The sequence below is a fragment of the Sceloporus occidentalis genome, unplaced genomic scaffold, assembly GCF_023333645.1.
Source record: "Sceloporus occidentalis isolate IW3139 unplaced genomic scaffold, rSceOcc1.0.p SCAF_478, whole genome shotgun sequence".
NCBI classification, from domain to species: domain Eukaryota; kingdom Metazoa; phylum Chordata; class Lepidosauria; order Squamata; family Phrynosomatidae; genus Sceloporus; species Sceloporus occidentalis.
The window spans coordinates 171,205-192,243 of NW_028317458.1; the positions used below are offsets into that span (position 1 = coordinate 171,205).

General features: G+C 45.0%; 1 protein-coding gene across 1 annotated transcript in view; it reads right to left on the minus strand.

Annotated features, from left to right (window-relative positions):
• The window catches only part of LOC149271645 (FH1/FH2 domain-containing protein 3-like), a gene marked incomplete at its 5' end in the record, with an annotated part of 193,457 nt that overhangs the window by 144,972 nt on the left and 27,446 nt on the right, over positions 1-21,039 (minus strand). Inside the window, one exon of the mRNA XM_089507243.1 lies at positions 14,793-14,968. Within this exon, the coding sequence (XP_089363369.1) occupies positions 14,793-14,968 (176 nt within the window). The remainder of the gene's footprint in view (positions 1-14,792; positions 14,969-21,039) is intronic.

Consider the following 21,039-nt stretch of genomic DNA (forward strand, 5'->3'; position numbering starts at 1 on the left):
GAATCAAATTAAAACATATGACCAATTCTCTCATAACCTATAAATGTAACCTTGTGTAGGTGTTGACAATATAGTAAAAAAAAATACTCCATTCAGTTTTGTGTCCATATCCTAAGCACACATACTTCAAATTTTAAGCAGGTTTCTTACAGGGATGACCAATTAATTTTCTGTTTTTAGGCAGATACTTTATAAAGAAATACTTAAATATATACTTAAAATTTCTGTACAGTACCTTTCTTCCCTTGCTTGCCTTTGTTCTTCTCTTTTGTCAAAATAATCTTGACTATAAAAACAAATACATATATTACACAAGTATATTAGTAAAACTCCTAAATTTAAAATAGCTTACACTTCAACTTTTATGAGGACAGGCTCAGCAATTCACAGAAATCTTGATAACATGATGTAGTCAGAAAAAGAAACCCACCCTTTAAAAAAAATTCTCCCCCATTAATCCCTCCAGAATTTCACACCACATTGTAATATTAACTAAAAAAATAAAAATCTTTGTTAAAAGTGTTGACCACTTTTAAGTAACTTATGCAGTGTATATAGTTTGTAAATATATTTGCACATGCAGCCCATGTAGGTCACAGTACATAAAATATTGCAGAGAAGGAGAACTTAAGATCCCATAATCATGCACAAGAAATGACCACTGAAAAAACAGCACATACAGTTGTGTGAAAAAGATAGTATACCCTCTTTTAATTCGGTGGTTTTACATATCAGGACATAACAATCATCTGTTCCTTAGGAGGTCTCAAATTAGGTGAATACAACCTCAGATGAACAAGAACACATGACATATCACACTGTGTTATGATTTATTCAACAAAAATAAGGCCAAAATGGAGAAGCCATGTGTGAAAAAGTACACCCTTACTGCTTCCATAGAAATTAAGATGCTAAGCATCAGACAGGTGCTTCTAATCGAACGCCCTCATAAAAGCCAAAGTTTTAGCAGTTGGCTGGTCTGGAGCATGCAGGTATGTAACACAATGTCAAGGCCATATGTAAAACCATAGAATTCAAAGAGGGTTCTTTTTCACATGACTGTACACAAGTATTTGCACCCCTGGTGTATGTATAATACATAGAATGATTTTGCATTAGTATTCTAGAGTGTATTTGGAGTTGTTGCTCAGCTGATATAACATTACAACAGCTGGTAGCATACTGGCTTTTGGCATCACTGGGTAACACGGTAGCAAATAACCATATTTGATTTGTTTATTTCCTTACTTATTTCCTTTACTTAATGAAGCTGCAGATTGGCCACATACTGATTACCAGCTTCTCTTCTCCATAGATTGTACTCTTAAACATGCAAGACAAGGCTGTTATGACTCAGTACAGTACAGCAATGTAGGTGGCATGTAGATGACAAAGTAGACTTAGACAGCCTGCTACATATCCCCTATACAACTAGCACATGATGATGCTATACATGAGAGTTATTGGCAAATGCCCCACTAAACTGAGTATCTATCAGGTTTTGCAACCTCACTTAATCTCTAAATTGATAACACCACCTATCTCATTAGTTTTTTAAATGCGGGAGAGGTCCTGCAGAAAACAGTTGCTCCGTTCCTTCCTTTTTTGACAGTTACAGCAGAACTCAACTTCTGATTAGCACCAGTGAGTTGCAATTTATAAATCATGTTTTAGGGCACTAAAATGGGGGACATGGAAAGCCAAGGGGACTGGTATTCAAAAACAAAGAACAAGTAGTTCAGTGTACTCCAGTGTACCTTGGGACATTTAGTAAAACTTAGTAAGGCAAATTACTGTTTGGTGCAATAAAAGTGTAGCTGGATACAATCATAACCTGTTCTTACTTAAATTTGTTTCTTTCTTCCCGTTCTATCTTTTGCAACCTTTGCTCTCTTTCCCAACGCCGTCTCTCTCTTTCTGCTGCCAAGGATTCTTTGTGCTGACGGTAAGATGAAGTGAGTAGACCACCTAAAGATGACCTTTAATTAAGCAAACAAAATTATAAACATTAGTTGTTCATACAAATATAACTGGTCGCTTAAAACAGTGCTCCTCAACCGTCTCCTTAAGGCTCACATAACAGTCCAGAATTTAGGTATTACTCACGTGTGTCTAAGGTGTTTAAGGTGTTTTTGTTTTTTAACTATACAACACCTTAGACACACCTGAGTAATACCTAAATCCAGGAATGTAGGTGTGCCTTGATGAGCACTGGTCTAAAACACATATATAATATACAAATAAAATAATTTGTAAGCAACTAACCAGTGTTAACATTTTAAAAGATGCACAATTACTTTCAAATTTTACCTATAATATTCAATAGCTATATATAAAAAAACCCAGTGATTAAGTTCCCATTCAAAACCTAGTAAATACAAGTTAGCCCCATGTGCTTTTCTGTTGACATCTTACATTATAATGGATAATTATTTTAGTGTAGTTTTACAAAAAACAAGCCGCAGGGTTACTAGATAAGCATCTAATTGAAGTATATTTGTCAAGAGTCATCCGAACCGGCCTGGCACTCCAAGGATGATCTATGTCAATCAGAGACCCAGTGGTGATAAGCGACATCCACTTCCTCACAATGTTACTTCTGTACTTGGCAAGTGGTGGTTCCTGAACGTGTAAACTTGGCGAAGGCGTCCTAAGGGTCCAGCATTAAATTTCAGCAGCATATGCACATTTTGTCTTTACATGCTACTTAAGATGCTAGCACCTATCTTAAGGAGCTTATTGTGACTGCGGTGAAAATGTCCATGCAACAGGGTGTTCCTAGAGGGACAAGCCAAATAGCAGATGATATAGACAAACTGGAAAAAATGGTCAGAGGCAACTGGCATTTAATGTGGATAAATGCAAAGTGCTTTACTTTGCATTTATCCACATTAAATTCCAGTTGCCTCTGACCATTTTGACTAGATGCTTTATCTAGGGCATAAAAACCCAAGGGCAGAGTATACAATATTGAATATTGTCTTTACCTCAACATGTGAGGAAAGGTATTTAGGAGTAATTATTTCAGAGGACTTAAAGGTAGGTAGACAATGCAATAGAGCAGCAGGAATGTATAGTAAAATGCTTGGTTGCATAGAGAGAGGTATTAGCAGTAGAAAGAGGGAAGGGCTCATGTTGTTGTACAGAGCATTGGTGAGACCTCACGGAGTATTGTGTACAGTACTGGAGACCGTAAGTCCAGAAGGATACAGATATGATAGAGGGAGTTCAGAAGGGCTACGGAAATGGTTCATGGATTACAGGATAAAACTTATCAAGAAAGGTAACCAATGAAAAAACCTACTACATAGATCCTACTATTTGTCCTGAGTTTAGAAATACCCAATGTTTTTTTTTTATCATATTATATAATTTCCCATAAAAAATAATAAAACATGATGAAAAATTGAAAAAAATAACCTTTTTACTTTTCCCAGAAAAATCTTTTACTCATCCAAAAAAGTTAATGAAAAAACCTACTAAATAGATTCTACTTTTTGTCCTGAGTTTAGAAATACCCAATGTTTTTATGGTTTTTTTTTTGCTTTTTTCTGCAAGTTTTGCTATTTTAAAACCAATTTTTTTCCAAAGCTGGTCATTCTGCCCCGTGTGCTATTTCGGGTATCTTTGAAGCAGGCCAATGCAATTTACCCTTTCAACCCATATATTTTTGAAAATTAGACACCTCAAGTTATTTCAAATGCTAGCATTTTAACCCTTTCCATGCACTAATTCTACTACCAACCTTTGTCAGACTCTCCATCAGGAGGAGATCTGGTTCTTGATGATCTCCTCACCTCATTTTCCCATAGTCTTGCGTTATCCCTTGTTGCAAAGACACAACCCTACTCTAGACCGGTGGTGGTTTGAGGTATTAGCTTGGTCAACTGCGTGCCAAAAGGAGTGTCTACGTAAAGTCATCAGGATTCTTTGTTCTGACTCTACCCCGGTACTGCCACAAGACTACAAGGACTATACTGATGTATTTGATAAAGTCCGGGCTGGTTCCCTGCCTCCGCATAGGTCCTATGATTGTCCCATGCAACTGCAGATGGGTGGTATTCCTCTTTGTGGCCGAGTATATCCGTTATCCACTTCTGAGTAATAAAGCTATGGAGGACTATGTCTCCAATGCCTTGGCTAGAGGATTCATACGTAAATCCACTTCCCCCTTGTGCCAGTTTCTTGTTTCATCTAAGATGTTCACTAGCTGCTAGAGCTTTTGCATCTCCCCCATCTTGGTCCACTTGGACCCGACACTACAGTTTATCCAGGAGGTCGATGTATCTTGACAGGAGTAGGCGCCCTCTTGTCTCAACGCCCTAAACCCGAGAGGCCTCTACACTTGTGTGGGTTATTTTCTTAAAAAACTCTCTCCGGCTGAATGCAATTATGAGATTGGTGATAGGGAACTTTTGGCCATAATCTTGGAGCTCAAGGAGTGGCAGCACCTTTTTAAGGGTACTACGGTACCAGTCCTAATCCTAACAGATCATAAACATGTGACCTATCTCTCTGGCTAGCCCAGTAGGCCCTGTTACTATCCAGATTTAATTTTCTAGTTTCATACCTTTTCTGGCTTGGAAAATATACTTGCTGATGTGTTGTCTTATCAGTTCACTTCTTCCTCTCGGGAAGAGGTACACCCTACACCGATCATTCTACCTGATCACATCCTGGCCAACATCCGTACTAGTCTGACCTCGCCCTTAGGGGAGAGGCTCGTGGCCGTACAAAATCAAGCTCCAGCATGCAAACCACCTGGCAAATGTTATGTACAAGTCTACTTCTGATGTTCCCTGTTATGTACATATCAGTGCTCTAAAGCTGCAGGCCACACTGAAACAAACCAAATGATATGGTCCGCTCAGAGTTTAAAGAATTTGTTGCCTCCTATCAGATATGTGCGCAAAACAAAAACCCTGGCCATCTTCCTGTGGGTCTACTTAAAACAATGCCAATGGTGAATTGCCCTGGACACGCATATCTTTGGACTTCATTGTTGAACTTCCTTCCTCCTGGAATAACATTGTTATACTAATTGTATCAGATCATTTTTCCAAGATGTGCCACTGCGCCCAACTTAAGAAATTTCCGTTTGCTCAAGATATGGAACTCATATTTACCAGGGAGATCTTTTGGATGCACGGATACCTAAAGTAAGAAAGAAAAGTATCGGATAGTATCGCGCTTTTGGTGTGCATTGTGTCTCCAGTTGGAGATATGCCTTTCCTTTTAATCGCCTACCACACACAATCCAACTGAGCCGCGAAGAACTCCAACCAGGCCCTGGAGCAGTACCTTCGCTGTTATGTGTCAGATCACCAACATAACTAGTCCAAACTGTTGCCTTGGGCGGAGCTTGCTCATGATAGCCACGTACCCACTTCTTCTTGTCTCTCTCCATTTCTGGTGAACTATGGGATACAGCCTGCTATGTTACCTGATGATTTCACACACCAGAGCATTTATGTGAACTCCGCTTCATGTGGGCACAGGCCAACAAATCACTAGAGTTGTTGGCACACTGGTACAAGCTCCAGGCTGACTGCAAACGGCTTCCGGACCCTTCTTATCAGGTCGTGGGGAGGGTCTCGCAATCTGAACCTCCGGGTCCCATCTCACAAACTGGCACTTCGTTATGCGGGTCTCTTCTGTATCTTCCACAAAATCAGTCAGATAACCTACGCCTTCCCTCAAACATGCGTATACCAAATGTATTCCATGTCTCGTTCCTAAAACCATTAGTGTGGAACCGATTCACTTATTCAGTTCCTCGCACTCGTCTAATCCGGTTTGATGGTCATTAGGAATTTGAAGTACAATCCATTTTGGATTCTTGTGAGTCCAGGGGTTACGGACCTCAGGAACAATCTTGGGTGCCTGCCCAGGATGTTTATGCCCCTACACTAGTACAAGCCTTCCATGCCCAATTCCCCTCTAAAGCCAGGACCCTATCTGCCGAGGGGGGCTCGTTAGGGCAGGGGTACTGTCAGGGTTTTGTGGCCTACTTGCACTGGTGATTCCTCCTCCGCATACATTTTTGTTTGCTAGGAATCGCCTGCTTCTGAACCCAGCTAAACCCCTCATCTTCCTTCAGGCTATACTTATATAGCGAGGAGTGGCTTAGCATCCGTGAGCATGGCACCCTGGCGGAGAGACGCTAGGGGAAGGAGGGGAGGCGGAGTCTTCTGACTTCACCTCCTATCAGGTGCCAAGGGGGAGGAGACCATAGGAGAGGGGGAGGGGATCCTGCTACCTACCCCTATATAAACCCTACAGACACCTCACACAGGGCTTACTAGTTAAGTTGTGTACCTGTGTGTTACCTGCTCTTGCTACCTTGAAGTCTCCCTGGTTTTGACCCTTGCTTTGTGACCCCAATACTGTCTGATTGCCGCCTGCCTCGACCCCTGGATTGTGACCCCGATACTGATCATTTGCCGCCTGCCTTGACCCTTGGACAGTGACCCCGTTATTGATACTTGCTGTCTGCCTCGATTCCTGGACTGTGACCCCGACTGCTCTTTTTGGATTCTAACTGTTGCATAGGTGTTGCTGGACTGTTTGTTTTAGTTTCTGCGCTACGCTTCACATCCCGGCCTGACAACAGTAGGCACTATGCATTTCGGTAGGTAGCATTCTCCTGGCATTCACCAAACACAGATTCGTCCAAAGTATAATCTTTCTCCCATCTTAAAATATGATGGGTACTACTTTTGTTTTTTGGGTGCCATTGCTGCATAATTTAACAAATATGTTTTAGGATAAAATTTGAGGGGGGACTGAACTTCTCAAAATGTATTTTTGAAAAGCCTCTTTTGTTTTACATATTTCTAATAACATGAATGCTTCTTGTGGGGGCTATTAAGGCTTCTGACATTTATATATATATATTGATTTCCCCAATATAATAAAATATATATAATATCATAATACTTTAAGATATTAGCTCCATTTTATTATTATTAATGAACCATTTGCAGTTGTTTTATATCCATGAGAGCAGAGTATTTGTGTGTATTTTTTTTAAAGATCAAAAGGTTAAACAATAAAGACAAATTTTCACATATTTCCTCATAAGGGTGTCAATATTAGTTGATATATACTCATTTGGAAATCACATTCTGCATCCTCTACACAAAAATAATATAACAAATTCACCTAAAGTTGAAACTAGAATGTCCTTGTGCTACTCTACTTATATATATATATATAAAATCTTTTGGAAACTTATAATCCCTGGCCCAGAGTATTTAGGGTCGTACACAAAACACTGGATGATGCCTCCTTGACCCAATCTAGAATTTTGTACTCTATATGCGGACGGATCCTCCCTCCAAAATGCTATTTCCAGCATAATTCTCGGATTTTGTCCATTGTGGAGCTTGCATCAGAACATTCTCAACCTCCGTCCCAAAATACCTCACCCACATATTGTTACAAAGCTCAGTAAATAGTTCTTTTAACTCGAGGAGCTTAACTGGTCTGGACCTTTCCTCGATTATCGGACTGTGTCATGATTCCACCCTGCTAGTTTTGACCATGCATAATCATTTCGTGGCTGCTCTTGTCACTCTGAATCACTCAGAGTGATTATCATGTCCAGCTGCAGTGTATCACCTGATCAGGCCAGGCTTTATAAACATGTCCAGCCCTTCAGTCTGGGCCTTGTCATTGATGTTTCGGGACTACCTGCCTTGTTCCTGTACCTGCCTTGTTCCTGTACCTGCCTTGTTCCTGTACCTGCCTTGTTCCTGAGTTGCGGCCAGCGCACCACTAAGTGGACTCCCAAGTCGAGTACCCTGCAAGTGGGCAACCTGCCGTGTGCCCTGCAAGTGGGCAACCTGCCATGTTCCTGAGTTGCGGCCAGCGCCCCACTAAGTGGACTCCCAAGTCGAGTACCCTGCAAGTGGGCAACCTGCCGTGTGCCCTGCAAGTGGGCAACCTGCCGTGTGCCCTGCAAGTGGGCAACCTGCCATGTGCCCTGCAAGTGGGCAACCTGCCGTGTGCCCTGCAAGTGGGCTTCCTGCAGAGTGCCTTGCAAGTGGGCTTCCTGCCGAGTGCCCTGCAAGTGGGCTTCCTGCCGAGTGCCCTGCAAGTGGGCTTCCTGCCGAGTGCCCTACAAGTGGGCTTCCTGCCGTGTGCCCTGCAAGTGGGCATCCTGCCGTGTGCCCTGCAAGTGGGCTTCCTGCCGAGTGTGCCCCATCCCGAGGGCTTCCTGCCGAGTGTGCCCCATCTCGAGGGCTTCCAGCCAAGAGACTTTCCTTGCTTCTAGTTCTGCTCTTTGCTTCAGTTCTGCTTCCCTTATGAGGTGTGCCCCACCCGTGTGTTCTGTTTGTCTCAGTCTGCAGTCTAAAGGTATGTCTCAGTGCTATGTGTTTGGATTACGTGTTTGGTTTGTTCCGTACCACTGTCATGCAGGGATTAGTGTTAGGACCCACTGTCATTGGAGTACTTTGGCGTAGTGGTGGGCTAAGCATACTATGGCCATAAGATGTGACGGAATCCCCAATAGTTATCAAATAGTCCTAGGCAAGTTTCTGTATAGTGGTGTATAGTGTCTTGTTCATGTCTGTAGTATCCCTTGCACCTGGGCTCCTTATCTACCTGTGCCCCCGGTTCGTGACAAACTGCCACTCTTCTGTTGGGAGGGGTGGAACTTTGGTTTAGTGCTTACTGACCAGGGTGAATAAATCCAGAGTTCATTTGAATTCTTGCAACACTATCTCCTCCTCAACTCCAATGCACATTGCACAACAGTAAACAGATACATATTTTGGTGTAAAGAACTTTAAAAGAGACTTTAGCCTCATCATTAATGGGAGCTACCCAAACATTCATCTGCTCCCGCTGCCTGCTAGGATTAAGCCCTGACCCTACTTTTCCGAATAAAATTTAGACTAAAATGCACACAATATGACACAAAATTAAACAAGAAACCGTACTAATATAGGGTGGTACGGAGTATCTTGCAACTCCAGGGAATGGATGCATAGTCCCTGAGCACATTGTAGAGAATTAGGTCCTCTTTTCATCCTCTTTTCAGCAAAACCCTATCCACATGGGTTGTCACAAGAGATACACATTTGCTTCTAGATATCAGTAGAGGCCTCAGTCCTGGTGTCTAAAAAAGGTTTTTGCCAAAGATCTTCTCAAAACATAGAGGATAGGGTGACAAAAGGGACTGATGGGCTGCATCTACCATATAATTCAGTTGATGATCTGGCCCACTGGCATAACTTCTTCCTGTCTCCTCGTAATGGCTCAAAATAGTTTAGAAAGGGCCCTTCCGACCTGGACCGCACTGATGTAGGTCAGAAGGGTCCTTTCTAAACTATTTTGAACCTGCACGGGGATACAGGAGCATCACGTGACCCCGTGGTGAAACCAAGGCTGCCCGCACAGTGTGCAAGCAGCCGGAGAGAAGCTGCAGGAGCGGAGAGAGGTAAGCAGGGGGCAGGATATATGCGTTTGCAAATACCGTATTGGCTCGATTATAGGTTGCACCCTTAAAGTTTGGTGCATTTCTAAAGAAAAATTTATTTTTAAAGAAAAAATACACAGTGGAATAGTAAAACAATATTTTTTCTAATGAACAGGAATACATGTATTTTAACATTTTTGGTATCTATTACGCAGTTAGTCAGCACATAGTCTGTTACATTCAAACAGGAATTTGGAAAACCAATAGCCATTTTAAGGTCTCCCTCTTAATTCATAATGCACCTTACTTATAGATTTGCCACTCTGCCCCCCCAGATATGCTTTATGCCCCCTAGATATGCCATTCTTCCCTTCATATAAGCTTTATGCCCCCTAGATATGCCACTCTGCCCTCTCCAGATATGCTTTATGCCTCCTTGATATGCCACTCTGCCAGGGCCGGCCCAAGACATAATGCCGCCTGGGGCAAAGTTTAAAATGCTGCCCCCCCCCCATTATCTACCCTTCCTCTCCCTTGGCAATATGGCTGGAAAGGTAGGGGGGACTCAGGCAGGGCACACGTGGTCAATACCAGGAGATCACACATAAGAGTCAAATCAGAAGCCAAGAGCAAAAACATGACAAGCCAGGTGAAAACTGAACTACTAGGACCAGCATAGGGCCAGGAAGCAGAGAAACAACAGAAGTCAAATACACTGCAATGCAAAGGCCTGGAACGATGGAATCAACGGATATGTAAGGGGGTGGGTTGCACCCAGCTAAGCAGATGTAGCTGGTCAGGTCTTCAGCATACTGTGATCTGACAGGTGACCTCTAGAGGCTGCAATGGACAAGACACTTGTAATGAACAAACCGGGTGTTTAAAAAAAAAAAACAGCAGAATAAAAAACTTAAAATTTACACTTTCATCTCTTTATCATAATGGCATTTCTCTATTCACCTTCTTATTTTACTGACATAATAATAAAAGTGACAAGAACCCAAACACAGTGTTTCTCAAACTAGGTTTTAATACTTAAAGTTATTAGTAAATATTAATTCATATGTTAACTATTTTTCATATTTAATAAAAACTATGAGAAACATTTTATATTATATAATTGTTTATATTTTATTTGCCAAACTATTACGCACATCTGACCCACAGCTTGCCACTCTGCCCCCAGATATGCCTTAAACCTCCTATATTCCAGAGATTCCACTGTGCCCCCTGATACACCACTGTGCCTCCGATATGCCTTATACTCCTTACATGTTGTATGCCCCCTGATATGCCTAATAACTTCCAATATGCCACTCACCCCCCATTTATGCCTTATACCTCCCTATATGCCACTGTGCACCCTGATAGGCCACTCTGCCCCCCATAAATGCCCTACACCACCCTTAAATTCATTATACTCCCTGATTCACCACTCTGCCTCCCCCAGATATGCCACTCTGAAATTCTTTATACCCCTCATCCACCACTCTACCTCCCCCTATACACCACTAACTCCCCCAGATATGCCACTCTGCCTCCCTGAAATTCATTATACCTCCATACACCACTCTGCCACCCTGAAATTCATTATACCCCCTATACACCACTATAACTCCCCCATAAACCACTCTGCCTCCTCCCCCTCCCATACACTGCTCTGCCGCCTCCCCCTCCCATACACCACTCTGCCTCCTCCCCCCTCCCATACACCACTCTGCCTCTCTCCCTGACTCCCTGGTGTCTTGTGGGGGGTGAACCTCCGTTGCTGGCTGACACTTTCACTGGAGCTTCATAGAAGCCCCAGCAGAAGTGAAGGGGAATAGCAGAGGTTGCCTGTGCACATCGTGCAGACACCCACCAGCTGACAGAGAGGATGATCCTCTGCAGGAGACCTGGCTTCTCCTCTCTGTCAGCCGGCGGGGGTCTGCACAATGTGCACAGCGTCAGTTACTCCCCTTCACTTCCACTGGGGCTTCTACGATGGACCTAGAAGCCCCAGCGGAAGTGGAGGGGAGAGGCGGATGTTGTATGTGCGCATCGCACGGACAATCACCGGCTGACAGAGAGGGGAATTCAGGTCCCCTGCAGCGCTGCGGGGGATCTGGATTCTAGTGTTATAATCCGATCTCTGTTTGAGGTCGGATTATAAAAGGAGAGGAGTTTTTCAGAGCATTTGCTCTGAAAAAAACTTTTTATAATCGATAAAAATCAATTCGACTAATCGTTGACATCGATTTTCATTATCGATTATTATTGATTTTATCGATTAGTTGTTGCAGCCCTAGAAACAGGAACTAATCTATGATAACACAGGACATGGGGAGACAGATTCCAGCATCCACAAAGCCTCCTGTGGACATTTTTTATTTGTATTATTTCCTTGTGTATATTTTCTGGTCCTGACCAGACATCTGCTTTAAGCACCACTCAAACCACACAAGGGCCTTTTTATGGCGTCCATAGAGGTTTACGTTTCAGGGGCGTCTCAGGAGTGGGTTAAAATACTGCATTACCACCGAGCTATGTTAGGATTATCGGGTGGAAGGCTAAACAATATATGGCCATACAGTGTGATTTATTCCCCAATAGTTATGTGTCAGGTAAGTACTTTTTAGGTATTTGATGGATTTGTGCAGATTCTTTGCTTTGTTGTACATGTTGTTTTAGTAGCACCAAAAGTTTAGATTTTTTTTTGCATGTAAGTGTGTACTTCCTTTATTTCATTTATTGTCAAAAAAAAAAACTTTCCAAAACATAGGTCACAAGTTCAAACCCTGAATTTTCCTGACAGTAGCACCCCGACAAAACAATGTCCTCTGGACATTCTACTAATATCAGGTCTTGTTCCTTTCATGACTTTGGTGTCAAGTAAAGGTGTTTTCTCCATATTCTTCTCATTCCTTTCTCCCTATTATGGCCCTATTGGAAACCTGAGGACCCCTGTAATTAGGGATAGACAGGGGGATGACTAAGCAGCACTGGCGTCTTTAAGGTCAGTGGCTACTAAACAACATACGTGTAGCTGCCTGCTGGATACACGTTATGTTTGTATGCTCACTGAAGTCAATGGAGATGCAATACAGACTTTTCCCGTGCTAAAAAGTTTTCTCTGAATCAGCTTACTCCTCCCGCTTCAATTGTGGTTAGTGGTAAAGAGGAATTTGAGGTGGAGAGGACCCATGGTTTGTACATCAAGAGGTAAAGGCTTCAACACCTTATCCATTGGAAAGCCAGCACCCAATGGTCACCATTTTTATAGAGAGGGAGTAGCCTGAAGATAGATAGGCTAACCATCTCGTGTGCAGGGCCCATGCAGCAGTACCTTGCTTTAATAAGCAGACAAGAGCATGAAAGTTAGGTACAGTACGTGTATGTGATCCAGCTGTCAAGTGTTCATATAATGAAAGCAGGAAACTGTGTTGTACAGTCGTGGCCAAAAGTTTTGAGGATGACACAAATATTAATTTTCACAAAGTCTGCTGCCTCAGTTTAGATGATGGCAAATTGCATATACTCCAGAATGTTATGAAGAGTGATCAGATGAATTGCAATCAATTGCAAAGCCCGAAGGAGGCGACGGAGATAGATACCTCGTAAGGCTGAAACAGAACGGAGGTGGTATATACAGCCGGCGAAGGAGCAGGAGAGAGCCGCGGCATCACGCGGGAGGAAGCAGCGGGACAGATCTAGAGAAGAGAGCGGCAGGGGCAATCCAGGCCAAAGACAGAAATGAGGGGAAAGAAAAGGAAAAACAGGTAAACCAGCGATGTAAACCAGCTACAAGATCCTGAGCAAGACGGGGATGGAACTGTGGAGGTTCAGATTTAGTGATGGATGATAGAAGATGGGAACTCCTAGGAGGAATAAAAGAATCAAGTGATTGAGTGACCTGGCAGGCGATTGAAGACTGCATCAATAGATAAGTGTTTCTTTTTTTTGTAATACATACTGAGTTCAGTGAACATTACACACACATATAAGTGGTCTGCTATCAAGACCTTAACCTTATTAAATTAATGAAATTAACCCTCAGTCCTCAGCATTAAATTAATCCTGAAGAGAAGACCCTGTAAACCACAACTGCCCCTAAATTAACCCTGAAGACCCGACCAACCACAACTGCCCCTAAATTAACCCTAAAGACCCCACCAACCACAACTGCACCTAAATTAACCCTGAAGACCCAATCAACAACTGCCCCTGAATTAACCCTAAACACCGCATTAACTATAACTGCCCCTAAATTAACCCCCACTTCCCCTAACTTTCAGCAGCCCAAATATTAATTTTATACTCACAGTTAGATGAGTTCTTGAGCCATGTGGATGCTATAGGAAATGTCTCTCCCTGCAGTCACTGCCGAATGGCCCCGCCCCTTTCTTTCTCACTGTCCCTCCTTGCAGCCAATTGGCATTGACTGCAGGGAGGGACTATAAGTAGTAACTGCTGTGAGTCACAAATGGATTATAAAACGAGGGTGTTTGCTCTGAAAAAACTCTCATTTTATAATAAATAAAAATCGATTCTCAGGGGCGTGGCTAGTGGCGACCCAAGATGGACGTGTAGAGCTTTTGCTCCTCCACGACGCCCTTATTATTTAGCTTTTATTAGCGGTTCGTCTGCCCAAAACCTACTCCGTGACGCGCACTTACTTAGAGGATGACCGGGAGATCCCGCAAGACATCTAAGCAGAAATCGGTGCACGATATCTTCGCCAAGAAACCTGCCTCTCCGGACCTTCCCGCGCCTGAAGTGGGGGACAACATGAGGCCTTCGGATATGATGGCGGCGGTGGCCTGCACCAAACAAGATATCGACGAGATCAAAGATCTCGTTCGATCCGTCAAGAGAGACCTGATGGATCACATCCATAATGAGATAAAAGACCTCAAGCACGACCTACACGACATTGGCACCCGCACGGATGCCTTGGAAAAAACTTGCTAAACGCAAGATGGCGGGAGACATTGAGATGTTGCAACAAGAGATCTTGCTTCTCCAAGATGCACAAGAAGACATGGAAAATAGATCAAGGCGATCGAACTTTCGGCTCCGTGGCATCCCCGAAACTTGCCTTGACTTAGATGAAGCCCTGCGAAAGTTGCTTCAGCAACGCCTTCCTCACCTATCGCTAGACGAGGTGCGGAATGACCGTATCCACAGGGCCCTGAGGCCTCGGCCTGGTCTCAACGAGTAACCGTGGGATGTAATCGTCAAGCTCCAGGACTACACTCTTAAGGAAGCGGTCATGAAAGCTGCCAGATCGACGACTCTTCGCCTCGATGACGTCGAAATCCAGATCTTCGCCGACCTCTCACCTCGGAGACTCCAGCGACGCCGTCTCCTCAAGCCGCTCACCGACCAATCCTTGGGCGCACGCCGTTCCCTATCGGTGGAAGTTCCTGTTCGCCCTTCAAGTCACCTGGGGCGACCGACAGAGTTCGCTGAGGTCCCTCTCGGAAGCTGCCGACCTTCTGCAGACCCTGGATGTGCCTCTGCTCTCTCTGGGCCGCAAGAAAAGCCGGCGAGACCCTGAGGCTGCAGCATCGGGAGACTGGTGTGTTATGCCGGAGAGCTCCCCGCGAGAAGCCACCCGTTCACCGACACCTTGAACTGTGGCGTATTGACTGGTTTGATAGTTCTCTTTTTTCTACGTTGTTTTTTCTTCTTTTTTATACCGCGGCGATATGTTGGTTATGTTTACCTTGTCACCTTAGTGACGCTACTTGCACCTACACACTGATACTGATATATTTTGTTTTTAGATTTATTATTGCTATTTTCTTTTAAATTAATTTGTGTTTTGTTAATTTGTATTTATGGCCCCTGACATGTTCGTTGATTTTACATTAGGCCCTGCTCTGCGAGCCCGCGCACCTGCTGCGGTTATGCTCATTGCTCCTGGGCCCCCTCTGGTTCCCATTGTATTAGAGTCCGCTACCAATCATCTTCCTCTCTGGGCCTCACTTAGGTTCCACTGGGCGTTTTTCACACACTCAGCTCATCCGCTGGGCTTATTGCACCCAGTCATCCCGTCTAGTGGGCTTCCTACACCCACTCCAACCGTCTGGAGGGCTTACTGCGCGCACTCGACCCACCTGGTGGGCTTGCCACACACACTCACCCATCTAATGGGCTAACTACACACACCCATCCCATCTAGTGGGCTTTCTGCATACTCTCAACCCATCTAGTGGGCTTCCTATACACACTCCACCCACCTCGTGGGCCTCCTGCGTCCACTCATCCCATCTCGTGGGTTTACTACACACTCTCAACCCATCTAGTGGGCCTAATGCATACACTCAGTCCAGCTAGTGGGCTTGCTACGCACACTCAACCCATCTAGAGGGCTTCTTGCGCACACTCAACCCATCTAGTGGGCTTATTACGCACACTCAACCCATCTAGTGGGCTTCCTACGCACACTCTACCCGTCTTTTGGGCCTACTGCGTGCACTATCCCCATCTAGTGGGCTTACTGCACACATTCAACCCCTCTAGTGGACCTACTACATACATTCAACTTATCTTATAGGCTCCCTACGCACACTCCATTCATCTAGTGGGCCTACTACATACACTCACCCGTCTAGTGGGCTTATTACGCACACTCACCCATCTTGTGGGCTTCCTACACACACTCAACCCATCAGTTGGGCCTGGCGCATGCACTCCACCCATCTAGTGGGCTTACTTCGCACACTTCGCCCATCTAGTGGGCCGTCTACATCTACTCTACCCATATAGTGGGCCTCCTTCGTACACTTAACCCATCTTGTGGGCCTACTGCATGCACTCAACCCATCTAGTGGGCTTACTACACACATTTACCCCATCTAGGGGGCCTACTACATGCACTCAACCTATCTAGTGGGTTTCCTACGCACCCTATGCATAATCCTCCCATCTAGTGGGCTTACTACGCACACTCGCCCACCTAGTGGACTTCCTACACACACTCCACCCCTCAACTGGGCCTACTGCCTACACTCCACCCATCTCGTGGGCTTACTTTGCACACGTCACCCATCTGGTGAGCCTGCTGCATGCACTCCGCCCATTTGGTGGACTTACATCGCACACTCAACCCATCTAGTGAGCTTGCTACACTTTTTTTTTTTTTTATGTATATATATCGTACTGTTTCATGTTTCCTTTGTTTTTCTATTGATCTGTGTCACTTAACAGCCGTTAAGTGACACAGATCAATAGAAAAACAAAGGAACATTAAACAGTACGATATATATACATAAAAAAAAAAAAAGTTCAGTATGCTTCTGTTCTTTTCATGTTGTGTTGATTTTTGGGCGACGTTCCCTATGCAAGGGTAGGAGTTCCACCTTGATGGAAGTGCTACTGACTTCCCCCGTTAGACCACCTCTGGTCTACCCGCAGCCTGCCGGCTTGCCGCTCCACCTCTTGGAGTTCGGGAGCCATGCTCCTGCGCAGGGCTGCCGTTTCCTTGGACCTCGAGTCCTTGTTCCATTTACCGCCAGGCCATATTTAGCGTTCGCTCCGTTTGATGCACTCTACATTATGACCCTAGAGCGGTATGTTTCCCTTGTCTTTCCATTGTCCCCCCCCCCCCTTTTTTTTTTTTTTTTTTTTCTCTCCCTTTCTCTCTCTCTCTCTCGCCAGGTTGCCAGACATTCCAGCCCGGACACTTACCTCTGCATACGCTCTCTCCTCTGTGACCAGTGATGCTGACCGGTAGCTTAAAAATCGTTACTCACAATGTTCGAGGCCTTAACTCCCCCCAGAAGAGGCGACAGGCTATGAGATATTACCAGAAATTGCGTGCTGATGTCATGCTGCTACAAGAAACCCACCTCAGACGACTGTCGCTACCTGCATATTGGTCCAGATCCTTTGGGGTCCATTACCACGCCACTCATCCAACCCAGCGCAAGAACGGAGTCAGTATTTTCTGAGGACTTCCTTGGGCTTCCAATGCCTTGATGTCAAACGAGATAAATGGGGCCGCTACTTGTTGTTATCGGGTCTCCTTCAAAACAAACCTGTCGTTTTTTTGTCGGTCTACGCTCCTTCAACCCAGTCGTCGTAGTTCTTCGCTCAGCTCACTGACCTCTTGCTGCCGTTTCGCAAACATTTGATCATTGCAGGGGGCGATTTCAACACCTGTTGGGATGCTTATATCGACCGGAAGGGCCACGCAACTAGAGTGCTCCCCTCCCCGGCATCCAAACATTTCCGGGACTTTGGTAAGACGTCTGCTCTTGTTGATATCTGGAGACTTCACCATCCGAAGATGTTGGACTATTCCTTTTTCTTGCACCCCCTCAATTCATACTCTAGGATCGATTACATCCTCCTCAGCCAACATGCCGCCTCAGCCGGCCTCTCTTCCTGCATCCATCCTATCTCCTGGTCCGATCATGGCGCGGTAGAATGCTCTCTCCGCCCGGCAGACTGGAAACCTGGTTCCCCTACCTGGCGCCTTGATGAATTCCTGCTCACCGACCCTTCCGTGGTGTCTGAAATCACTCAAGATCTGGAGGACTTCTTCGCCTTCAATGACACCCCTGATACATCTCCGCACCTTCTTTGGGTGACGCACAAAGCCTTTATCAGCGGCTCCTTCCTTAAGATAGCTGCGCGTCGCAAGAAACTTCGTCGACTAGCTATGGACTCTCTCACTGCCAAATTGTCCTCCATGGAACGACTTCACAAGATCTCGCTAGACCCCACTGAGCTTCGAGAAATCATCCATCTTGGAGGCGAACTCAACATACTTCAAAGCAACGAAGTCCTGCATTCGCTGAATCTTACCAAACAGAAGTTCTTTGAATTTGCTAACAAACCTGGGGCCATGCTCGCTCGTAGGTTACGCGCACAGAGGAAGATACAAAACATACCTAAGATCATTGACACTGACAACACGTGCTGGGTGTCTCCTGCGGATATTGCGGCTCAATTTGCCAGTTTCTACAGCTCTCTTTATGATGGCACTAAAGCTCCACAGAATCTCCTCGATAGCAACCCTCTTCGCCGTTTTCTGGACTCCCTGCCCATCCCGCGACTCACTGACCAGCAAGTTGACTTTTTAAATCGTGATATCACTGTGGACGATTTAGATGCCGCTGTCGCTGCTACCAGGCCTGCCAAGGCCCCGGACAGCCTTCCCGGGTCTTATTACAAGAAATTCGGAGAGCAATTGAAACCGCGCCTTCTGACCCTCTTTAATCGCTTTCTGGGGGGAAAGCCAAAATTATAGTGATTCACAAAGACGGTAAAGACCCCTCCAAATGTGGTAGCTACAGGCCCATCTCCTTGATTAATGCCGATGTGAAGCTGTATGCTAAAGTATTGGCTACGCGCCTGAGCCGAGTCGTTTCCTCTATTGTACACCCGGATCAAATCGGCTTTATACCTCAGAGAGACGCCCCGGATAATATCAGGCGCACAGTAGATCTTGTTGAAATTGCGCTGCTCGCCGCTCAACCGTCCATGCTGTTAGCCCTTGACGCCGAGAAGGCGTTCGACAGAATAGACTGGACGTATACGTGGGAGGCCCTGCGTAGTTTTGGGTTTTGGCCGCTTTCTGTCTGGTGTTCGTGCACTCTACAACAACCCTACGGCTACAGTCGCTCTGATGGGTTGTGAATCCATCCTCTTTGCCATCAAGAATGGTACGAGACAGGGCTGTCCTCTGTCGCCCCTCCTGTTTGCGCTGTGTCTAGAGCCGCTTGCGGTGGCCATCTGTCAACATCCTGACATCTCCGGGATTCAAGTACAGTCCCGTCTGCCTGCCACGTTAGCTTTAGCAACCATGAAAGCTTCCTACTCTCTGTGGCGGAAATCCAGATACAAGTTTGCTCTTAAGGGTCAAGTGTCCCATCTGACTCCAATTCTGTATAACCCTCTCTTTCCGGAGGGGATGGTGCCCAGGAGATTCGAGTGGTGGCTGCGAGAGGGCCTTGGATGGCTGGGAGCAATAGTCCGCAGAGGTCACGTATCCTCTTTTTCAGAATTGCAAGACCGCAACAACATCCCCTCGTGTGAAAGATTTCGCTACCTCCAGATACGGCACTTCATCGACTCGCAGCTTCGGATCGCTCCTGTCTCTTCCTTAACTCGCTTTGAAAACCGGTTTCTGACCCGCAAGAGACTGAAACAATCTATTTCTTCGCATTACACTCACCTCCTGGCTACTGCATACGGTGCTCCCCCGTCCTACCGTGCTCGCTGGCATGCTGATCTCCAGGAACAATGGACAGATGAGTCGTGGGAGAGGGCGGCGTCCAACACCCATCGTATCACTACCAACACGATCATTAAGGAACGCTCTTATAAAGTTACTTACTTACACGCCTGGTGGTCTTGCCCGCTGATTCGTCCTCTGTGGGATGAGCTTTTCCGCGATCTTTCCACGGCCTTGGCGGTCGCCATACCTGCCACTCCCCAAGTTGCTTTGTTGAACATGGACATACAGTCTCCTCGTTTGGCGACCCCTGATCGGAAGTTGGTCTACAGGATATGCGCTGCTGTCAGACAAGCTATAGCTAAGAAATGGAAAGGCCCCCCTCCCACTCGCCCCGAAATTCTCTCTAACATCTGGTCGGTCCTTACGATGGAGAAGATCACAGCTAAACTACATGATGAAATGTGTAACTTTGAGTCCATCTGGAGTCCCTGGCTCGAGGCTTTCCCAGGCCCTACAGCATTACCGCTGATTCTCCTATAATCAGGCTTTTCTGGCTTCCTGGATTCTTCCTACCTTTTTTTTTTTCTCCTCTCTTTCTGTCTCCCTGCCTTTCCTTCCCCAGTGGTTCTGTGTTACCCTCCCTCCCTTCTTCTCCTCGTCCATCCCATTACATTACAAAAACCATGTGGTATACCCTCGAGTTTTATTGCTCTGTCCCATTGGCAGCGCATCGTGTTTTTTCCCGTACATTTGTACTTTGCCAACATGTGATGACGTTGTTAATATCATGATGTCTCTTCCTCCTGATGTGTTCTACTGACTCTCTTGGCACTGTATATGACTCGGTGTTTTATTCTACTTTTGTTTTGCATTTATACCACTGTCAATAAACAGATTTAAACAAAAAAATTAAAATCGATTCAACTAATCGATAATGAAATTTCATTATCAACGATTTTCATTATCGATTATTATCGTTTTTATTGATTAGTTGTTGCAGCCCTACTGGATTAGGATTCTGACTAGCAAACTTCGTTCTTCTCAGGAAAGCTAAACTTGACACTAAGAAAGAGAGAGAGAGTGAAAGAAGGACAAAGAAATTAGAGCAGAAAAGAGACTCTCTTTCTTTTCCCCACATCCACCCAGAAATGGACTAGATACGATTTCCTTTGAAGATTCAACACTACAAATAATGGCCAATAATCCTGAGTCTGAGTGCCCACCAGAGCTAAGAGATAAAGATAGGAATTCAGAGTTCCAAGCAATTATTAAAAAGCAACTCTCCGCATCTTTAGACCAACAGTTCGAAAAAATCAAACAAGAGATTAATCTTGAAAAACATTGGGCATGGAAAAGAAAATGGCAGATCTGGAAGACAGAGCCCGCAGAAAAAATCTGGGATTGAGAGCCATTCCAGAATCGATCACAAAAGAGAATTTGG